Genomic DNA, 10,783 nt, shown 5'->3' with positions numbered 1-10,783 from the left:
ATATATATATCAATTTATAAAATAGTCAATATATATTATCTTTGATAAATTATTTTTCAATGAATGAATTAAATTTTAAATAGATTTACAGTGACATATGAAAAATAGTATAACTATATGTAGCAAAGGAGGGCGTGTGCCACAGATACTGACCTTGGGGGTACCAAAATAAACCTGTAGAATTTTTTTTTAATTAATGTTGAATCAAGGGTGCCAGGCATGAGGTTTCTCTTGGGTGCCAAATCTGTTCGGTATGGTTCTGGTATAATATCATTAATGTATTAATATATATCATCAAATTCTGACCCTGTGTTATGTTATAACATCTCAAACAGTATTTTGACAGAAATTATTTTTACTTTTGATATTAAATGTTTCTTGAGACCATCTGATTTATTTTCAGATAAGACTTCCAAATCTAATCAATCGGCATTCAAATTTCCAAACATCTGCAGAGCTTCAAAAGATTATTGCACTGAAAAAAATGACTACAGTCTTTTAACCTAAGACTTTTAATTTGTAAAAAAGATAACAATAAACATAAAAAAAGAGACAAAGAAAAACTAAAGATAGAGAAAAAATCGAAAATAAAATTATTTCTTTATTAGAAAAGCATTTGAGATGTTATAAAGTATTAATAATAACTGTCATCTCTGCCATTAATGATTGAACTATCCTAACTGAATTAAGTAATCATTTTTATAAATATATCTAATTTATTTTTTAAAAAATAAACTTATGATTTTTATTGGATCTTTAATTTTTAAATTATTCCTAAGCGTTATGAATTTAACTCATCTTTAAGATTTGAAGTTGGTCATAAATAATTTTAAAAGCATCAATAAAAATTATGATACTTTTATGAAAAATAATTAAAACCTGATTTATACTCTTTGATGAAAAAATCACCACACCAAGAAGGAATTATCTGACTGGAACAAAATTTGGTACATGTATTAAATATTCACAAAAATGAAATTATTACAATTTTAGAAAAGTTGGATAATTTATTTCATATAAAGAGCTACACAAAGTGAGGAAGTCAGTAAGACATTGGCCCACCTCTTGCCTAAATATAAGGTATCATCTGGTGTGGCATTGACTCATAAAGTTCACAGATGGCATCATGAAGGATTTCTTGCCAAGCAGTGTTCAGTTGGTGGGCTAAGTTGTCAACATTTGCACATGGTTGTAGGTGATATACAATCAGGCAACAAATGTGCTTAATTGGAGAGAGACCTGATGATCTGGCTGGCCAAGAAAGGATATTGCAACCTTGAAGACATTCACATGAGAAGTGTGCCATGTGTGGCTGAGAATTGTCTTGTCAGAAAGTATGCCCTGGGTGCTGCAAAAGAAACAGTATTACAACAGGTCTCAGAATGTTGTTAACATATCACTGTGCTGTAAGGGTGCCATGGACTACCACTGAGGGGGGTCTGGCTATTGAAAGAAATGTCTACTGGTTGTCAGGATTTGGTTCAAAATGGAAGTCATCAATGAAGATGGATTGGATGATGTCACTTGATCCCTCCCCAATTAGAACAGTTCCATGTTAATCGAACCTGGCACCATTGCAATCTTTCTTGACAATGTCTATGGATCAATAAATAAATGCTTACTGGAATTAATTAATAAAATAAACAAACACCTTTCTCTATTCTAGCACAACATTTAATACATTAAAAACGTTTTCAACCTTTTAAACAATCTTCTTCAGAATTTGAATTTGAACTGAAGAAGATCACTTAAAACGATTGAAAACATTATTAACGTATTAAACGTTGTGCTGGAATAGAGAAAGGTGTTTGTTTATTTTATTTTGTCTATGGATCAGTGTCAAGTGGTGTAATGGGCATCATGAGCATAGATTCCACTTGTATAGTTCTCTAGCAATGGTCCTGGTGATCACTTCAGCATTGGTCACATGTTAGATGATAGTGATGACTCTGGTGCTATTATAGCTGCTTGAATAATTGCCGTCTTTCCTTTCTATCATAACTCTAGGCTATCCATTGCCTGCTTTTCTCTGGACTTTGCCATTCATGCCAGCATTGTCTAATTGCTGCATCAGTCTGACCCAAATGTTGGGCAATATGTCAATTTGTCCAACCACCCTCTTTTACTCTAATGACATGTCTTCTTTTAAACTCTGTCTTATGGCTGTAGTGGGCATGAATTCGATGGCAAAGCATTGTTTACAATCAACAATGGTTAGCACAATCAAATTCCACTGGAAGTTCAGTCCTTGAAAGAAATAATTATTCTTTTTGTACACCATCATGATGATGGGCACAGCACTTCCAATGCACTGTACCTTAGACTATTCATTCATTGTGTTTTAATTTTTTATAATCTGCATATTTGGTCAAGATATTTTAACATGACATTTCATTGCAATTGGATTATTTTTTGGGGTGCATCAATATTTTGTCAAAGAGTGTATTTTATTATTTCTATTATTTTATTGATTTAAAGTTAGTTTTTATTGATATTTTGATGTTAATTTTTTAACCAAATTGCTAATTAAAATTTATAAACAGTGTTAATTCTATAAAAGTAAAATAATTTTTATATTAAAAATTGGTGAAATTAGGAAATAGAAAACATAAAGATGATGACTCTTTTTCCAAGATTATAAATGACTAATCATCAAATACTTAAATATTTATATTTAAGATTTACTCAAAATAGTTTGTACTTCTTTCATTCTTTTGATATGTAACATATTAGAAAAACTTAATATTTGGCTAAATGATAACCAAATATTAAGTTTTTCTAATATGATTTTTTATATATTGATATTAATGTCAGTGGAGATTTGCAGAACAATGTTTGAATAATACGGTTTGGATTAATATGAAAATGTGAAATTCAAAGTTCTTATAATTTCACAAAAGAAAGTAATCCTTTAAATTTTTAATAAATTTAAATAAAAAAATTCCTTTAACAAGGAATTTGACCCTACAGAACTGTAATATAAAGCATATGAGAAATTTATAACTCTTTCTATTTAACTATAAACATTCTCACGATCAAACCGTGTATAGTTTACAATTATCGGCGAAATTCGTCATATTGTTGTCATTCTAACACCAACTTTAACCCCACACTTGCTAAAACAATTGGTCACCTGACGAATTTTCCCACCACAAAATGTATAAAAGCCATCCTCCTTCCCCTCTCGGGGGAGTCGCCAATCAAATGGACAACGACGAAGATGGGCCATATCTTCCCCTCATACCTACTGTACACCCTTAATTGGAAGACCTTGTGCCCCACCTCGCACCACCTTTCAGAAATTAAAGCAGAAGTATCCATCCGATATTATCTCAGAGGTATGATATATTATTGTGAACTCTCTCTCTCATCCGCGAAGTCGAATTAGTTTTGTGTGAATTTTATTTAGTTAGTTAGCTGAATAAACTCTTGTTTTGTTTTTTAAATGGTGTCGTTACTCGGCTTAGCCAATGTCTTATCGTCGACCCCTCTGATTCTCCTCCACTCGTGTAACGCGTAACTGAATGAAACGCCATCCCTGACAAGAAAGTAGGTCACCGACCTGTGGCTGGAAGGAGAGGACGTCCCAACCTCCCCGGCGGCTCACAAATTGGTGTCACGGGAGTGGGGTTTGAATCTAAAAATCCCTAGAAACATCACAAAAAATTATTTTAATTAGTATCTAAAATTTTCGTAAATGATTAGTCCATTTAACACTATAAGATTTAGAATGCACTGGACCAAAAGAAACAAGATACAGATTTGTTCAATGCATTAATTCTTATTCTGAGCATGCAAAAGTTGATCAAAGAAAGATCAATTACATTTGAAAACAGTGATTACATAGGAAAATACTTATTTTAGAAAGTTTTTAAATAATGAAACTAAAATATCTTTATTTCTTGATTTATTCTGTTGTTTAGAAAATTTTGTATTTTAAATACAAATATGTGTATTTATTTTAAGTTATGAACTTTATTCACATTCTTATATTTCTTATTTTGAATATTTGTATTATTATTATTTTTTTTTATTATGGTAAATATATCTATTTTATTCAAATAAAAATTATATATAAGGCAGATGAGAAAAACAACTGTGTAATACATATCTGCGAGTAACCGGGAGTAAGGCCGAAGTCTTAACCTTTTGCTGGCAACAGTTTGGTAAAAACTGCTCACTGTGCCAGTGGATGGCGAGTTTCCGTTTCTGATCCCGCGGTCTTGGGATCAGTTTGTCAGGTCAAGTGGAAGAGGGTGAAAGAGGTTGTTGGTAAGGCGTATGCAATATACGAACAGCAGACACCATTAATAAGAAAAATCAAAAGAATTTAATGAATAACAATCAGTTAATTACATAAAAAAAATTCAGACATAACCTTTCTAAACTATCTCGTACATTAACAAGATTCCTAACTTTTGCATACAGTTTAGAGGGGCCAAGAGAGAGTTTACACTGATTGTGATATCATACCTCTTTCCTATAATTTCTGAAGTTTGCATTGGAATTCTTTCTTTAACAATTTTACACCAATTAATAATTTCCGCCCAGCTACTAGGATAATCCCTAGTCACAATATGACTGTGCACAAGTTTAAACGTTCAGTGAGAGACTGCCCGGAGAGGGGTACCTGTGTTATGTTCGGATCGGCCTGGGAAAATGGTCATGTGATAGTGTTGTCGTAGACAAAAGTTGATTTTGCAGGTTTGGGTTAGAGGTGCTCCTGGGACAATGAGAAAATAGTGAACTTGGACATCAACTGTAATTTTTTTTGATAACTGCAATGTTAGATTGACGATGTTTGGACGGCTGAATGTTGACATTCTTGAAGGAGTATTATAAACTTTTATCAGTTGTTGATGATAAGGATGACATTCTATCCCTTTTCTGGCAATGTTGATTTAAAGTTCGCATTAAGACATTAAGTTAAAATTTTGCAAAAATTAGTTGAAATATCCCTTAAAAATTCCGGATCTCACATATCTTTATCAAGTTAATTGTTTTAGTTTATTATAGTTCTACAATAATGTTTATTTCTAATAACTAGGAAAAAACATTTTCCAAAGTTCTAAAAGTCAAATTTTTTAACATTAATATGCATTTTTATATATATTTTTAACTATTTACAAATAAAAGATATATAAACATTAAATAATTTGTAAAAATATTTTCATAGTGATTAATATACTCACATTTTTAAAAATTTTTCATATTTATATTTTTTCTCATATGTAAAGAGATTATAAAATATTAATATTTTATTTTCATTGATTTTTTTTATCATCATCACATATTTATTCATTTATTTTTTTATAGGGTGGTTGACATTAATGGTGTTAAAATTTTAAACAATTCTCATAATCATAACACAAGAAATGGAATTATCAATGGAAGTTCTGAAAATGGAAAATCTCAGCATCGTAAGCAATGATAAAACCTTACTTTTTCCTAATTGTTAATGCCAGATGTGTATATTTGTATATTAATTTTGCATTAAGTATGGTCCTAAATTCAGTTTATGGATTTTAATAATGTTTGGATTTTAAATACATAATTTTCATGTATAGCTTTAAATTAGATATTAGATATAAATATGAAATTTTATATGTAAATGAATATTTATGTAAAAATTTAAACAGTATTTCATTTTATTCAAGATAAGTTTTAAAGAAATCAAAATGTGAGAATGATTGTATGACCATTAAATTTAATAATTATAGCTTTAATATATTAATGTGTTTAATTTTTGAATTACATAATCTTGATAATCTTGTTAAATTCCAGAATTATCCAACTTATTCTAATTACAAAAGTTTTAAATTTTTTTCAATGAAAATTAATTTGATTTCTGACTGACAAATATGTATAACCAAATATTCAAATTAGTATTTTTGCTATTCAACATACTATATATATTAATGCTGATGATATGACAGAACACCTGCAATACATATGTATTATCTCAAGCAATCTTTTGGGAAGGTTTATATTAAAAAAATTAAAAACTTAAGAAAATCATTCCTGATGTTGTTTTATTGAGATAAATGATATACTCCAAAAATATTTGGATCTTTGGAACCAGAAAACATAATTTTGAATACATTTTTTGAAATTGAAATTATCATTTTAAATTCAAATAAACTATACTTTAAATTTCAGATAACAAAAGTCTGAAATGATTCGATTGATTTAAGTTCTTATTTCAAATTTTATATTTTTACTTAATGTTACAAATTCTCAATGCAAAAAAACAAGAATTTATAATTTTTCTTCTTTGCATTGAGAGATCTCAATTATCCTCGCGTTTCTTTATGCAGCGCTCGAGAAGCGCTTTACAGCAAACACACTGAAACTGGTTTCTAATTGGCCAACACTGCTCTGACGTCATTTCGCTACATTTTCGCTGCATAAAGAAACACAGGGTATGTTACCTTGGACATGCAAGCAGAAGACGACAAGAAAGACTTGTAAAGAGAGTCCTTTTTTCCTATCCCAATGGACTCAATCATGTGGAAGGACAAGAACTAGATAGATGGATTACATCTGGAAACTTGGTTGGATGCATTTTGGGATTCCATATACACTAAAAGTTAGTAAATAGCCAGAACTCTCCTACAAAATAAAATATCTGTAGAAAATGGAATATAATATTTATTGTGCTTTTGTCCTTTACTGAACAGGTGTCATACTATATACACTATACAAAGTTTAAAAAAATTAGGTCTTAAAACAGCACATATATGATACTGCAGAAAGCAGTCATCCTAAACACATTACATGGTTAGGAAATTCTTAAATACAGATATACACACAGTGCATAATCAAAGAATACAGTAAAACCTCAATTTAACAGATTAACAGACACCCCATCACCTGAATTAAAGCCTAAAGTCCATTATATAATAATGGACTTTAGGCTTTAATTAGGTTTCCCAAATTGTGTGTGTGTGTGTTAACTAATTAATTTGTCAATTTTTTTTTATCTGTATTTACTTTAAATACATTTTGTATAATTAAAATTATATATGTATCAGAAGTTTAATTTCACATAAAAGTTTTCTATATGTATGTATTGCTTATGTACTCACTGTAATAAACAAGTATCCAGTCAAAATCAAAATAATCATTTTTTGAAAAATACACTTTATGAATAATGACTCTTTGATTTGAAAAAAAAAACCTGTTAATTTAGTTACACACAAACATTTTAAGATTATGTTAATTTTCACATATGATATAGGATCAGAAATTTTGTCTGTAAAATCTGAAGTCTGTTAAATCAAGGTTTTACTGTAATTTTTCTATAGTTTCAGTCATATAAAAGTAAGCCCTGACCTTAGTCTGGCATAGCACTAAGCACCAGTATAAATCAAGTAGAATACAATCCATCAACACCATACTAATTATTATTAATAGACCTTCAAGTTATACATATTTTGTTTGACCTCACTTTTAACTTAAAAATCAATTGAAATCATAATTTCCACTAACTTTAGTCTTATTTACTTATGTTGCTTAATGCCATAATTTAACATCAGTATATTCAAGTGTCAAAATGTTAAACATTAAATGTTACATTTAAATAGATTATATTGTACTTAGAATTTCCTCATGTTTCCTTTTATTTCTAACTATTTTTTATTTCAATGAAATATAACAGTACATTGTTAGGATTATGAATTGGAATGATTGCATTATGAATAAAGAAATTACAAACTGACAAAATGTCATAATAATTTCTGAAATTCTGTTTGCTATTTTTGTTATGATTTCATATAATAATGTATATACAGTTGAATCTGATTAATTCAAACTTGATTAATTTGAATTATTAGATGAATTGGACATGCTATTATTCTCCTTGAAATTTGAATTTTTAACTGTAAAATTTTAACTTTTTAAAAACTATTTTAATCTTTTAGTATAAATTTGGTTAATTCAAAGCCAGTACATCATGTTTTGAAAATCAAACGTAGAAAAAGTTGATAGCATGTATTCAACTGATTTTATTTTGAGAACTCCCTAAATTGCATGTGTTCTGTAAACTCCTGGGATGGAATGAAATTACCATATGTTTCATGGTTTTAGTCATATAAAAGTTTAATCATTTCATCTTTTCAAGATAAAGATAAAATAAAAAAGAAAGTAAAAAGAATATGGAACATTGATAAATATTAGAAACTTGCAGAAAACTAGTTTAATTTTCAAAAACAAATAATCTAAATGTTTGATAATTCAAAATTTTTTTGGATTCCCTTGATATTCAAAATTAAAAGTATTTGGTTGTATTATTCACAGTTTATTCAATATATCAGATTTTCATTATTTTTTTTACATACATAAAATTTCCTAAAATCAATTATATACAGTTTGTTCCATAGAAGTGTATATGGCAGCATCTAAAAAATAAATTATTGTAAAACTATTTCTTATATTTTAAAGTAGATCATTTAAACTATTGTGCAAAAATACATAGTAAGTTCAATCACCTCCATTGTAGATTATTGCCTGGCATCTTTTGTCCATGCTTTCTACCAAATTTCTTGCATATTATCATGGTAGAGTGCCATATTTGTCAAATCCTATTTGTAAGCTGTAATCCTTATGAACAGGATTCAGTAAATATTGTACTGTATTATAATAATGTAATATTGCAAATATTGCATCATATTGTAAGATTGTATGCAGGCTTATTTTGAAGCTTATGCTTTATATATGACCACACATTTTTCATTGGGGGTGTCATCTGATGACTATGCTGGCCAATTCATTGTTGCAATGTCATTTTCCTTCTTGAATTGCAGGCATGGATGTCTCTAATGTTTTGAGTTGTTGTCCTCTTGTAACAACCACTGGCTCATATTGTCAAAAACTTCTCAGCAGACCTCAGCAAATAATTTAGAATAAAAAATGTGAAATATTTATAAATGTTCAGGTTCTCAGTAAAGAGTGTCCCAAAACCACATTCACAAAAGTATCCCCAAACATGGACTTATATTGGGTGTTTGAGCTCTTTTAAGAAGAAACCATGCCGAGAAAGATTCTTCATCTGTGAAGATTATATTTTAAACTGTTTTGCCGACACTTAAATATTTTTGCCAACTGTAGTCCTTGATTTAAAATTGCTATTCAAGCCAGCCCAATGCCGACTAGGTGGCAACCCTAGTTGCAATCTATAGTAATTTTTTGATTGATATTAGTTAGATATACATAACTACAAACATAATAATTTAAAAATGAATATCTTACCATCAATTATTCCTTAATGAAAACACAGTTATTAATTTGCCCTGCATTATTTTAAGTAATAGAAAATTAATTAATAGGAAAGAGGTATGTATAATATAAAATAATTTTGGTAAATTAATTTTTAATATTGCAAAAGTAATTTCTTTTTAAAACTTTTTTTAAATTTAAATTTTAGTAACTCATGATTACATGAAATTTTTGAATTATGTGTATACGCTTGTTGAAATAAATGCATTGCACAGTTTATGAATCATTACTAACATTTTATGCCAGTGCTATTAATAAAAAAAATTTTTTTTAATTGACATTTGAATAAAGATATTTCTTTACTGGAAAGTAAATAAACTTAAATTTTTATTTAAATTTTACTTTAATTTTCCAAAATTTATTGATTTCAAAAAATTAAACATTTTTTAAAAATAGATAATAAAGAAAAATTAATTTCTTAATCACCAAGCATAAGTTTTTTCATTATATTGTAAATACAGTAGAATCTGTTTATTGTGTTTACTTTCGGACTTGTGTATTGATGATGATAACCAACTAATAAATAAATATGACTATAGTTAGTGAAAATTCTTATTTTATTGACTTAAAGAACATGTTAAATGATTAAGAAATGTATTACTTGAAGATTCTTTAGTTACAATTATTAATAGTAATTCATTCAGTACTGTTTACCTGCTAGTATGAGGCCTGGAGTAGAGAGAATCCTTTGCCTTATTTCATTTATTCAAAAAAAAAAAAAACAAAAAATACAGTATATAGAATGTTTTCTACATTAATAAAAAGTAGTTTTAAAGATTTTATGTTTTGTTAGTAAAAATAATACTAATTTATATAGATAGGAGCTACTATAGGTCTGTTTTCTCTGGCATGGGGAAAAGTCCCTAGCTCCTCTTCTATCAATGATCCTTGATTGGGAACACTATCTCAATATTATGATTATTTTTCTTTTTTTTATTTTAATAATATTTGTAGGATAGGAGCTTATCCCATTTCTTAAACTTATCTGTCCTGAATTAGGTGGGACCATCCCAATTTTTAAACTGTTTGAAAATGTCCCATGCTTAGACTGTTTTGTAATTATATTCAAAAATAAAATTCATGCAAGAAATATAGCCTAAGCCAAAGATGAATCATATATAAGTCATAGCATAAAAATTTTTAATATCCTATTTACAGAACAATAAATCATCAATTGATAGCTCAATTGACAATTTATTGTTTGGCATGGCAACCCATGTGTTGGAAAACAATGAATATTTTCACTTCATGAAAGTACAATGGTCTTGTTGATCAGTTATAATTAGCAAAATTCATAAATTTCCTTTTATCAGAGTTTAAAAAAAAGGCAAACAAAGCCACATTCTGAGCCAAAATTAACTGTTCATACTCATTATTGCCAGAGGTCGTTATCTTGTAAACAAGAGTATATGGATAAGTGAAATGTTCATTGGTTTGCAACATCTGTCATTGATGATGATGGAAATCTACAAAACCAACATGAGAATTGGAATCAATCATGTTCCTT

General features: G+C 28.6%; 1 protein-coding gene across 1 annotated transcript in view; it reads left to right on the top strand.

Annotated features, from left to right (window-relative positions):
• LOC111632031 (pantothenate kinase 3-like) overlaps positions 1-10,783 on the top strand; it is a 46,096-nt gene that overhangs the window by 11,421 nt on the left and 23,892 nt on the right. The window contains exon 2 of the mRNA XM_023376389.1: positions 5,317-5,420. Within this exon, the coding sequence (XP_023232157.1) occupies positions 5,317-5,420 (104 nt within the window). The remainder of the gene's footprint in view (positions 1-5,316; positions 5,421-10,783) is intronic.

This window comes from Centruroides sculpturatus, unplaced genomic scaffold (genome assembly GCF_000671375.1).
Source record: "Centruroides sculpturatus isolate CEXI.00-Female unplaced genomic scaffold, Cexi_2.0 scaffold72, whole genome shotgun sequence".
NCBI lineage: Eukaryota > Metazoa > Arthropoda > Arachnida > Scorpiones > Buthidae > Centruroides > Centruroides sculpturatus.
Note: the sequence above shows the minus strand (reverse complement) of the source record. Positions and strands in the feature narration are given on the sequence as shown.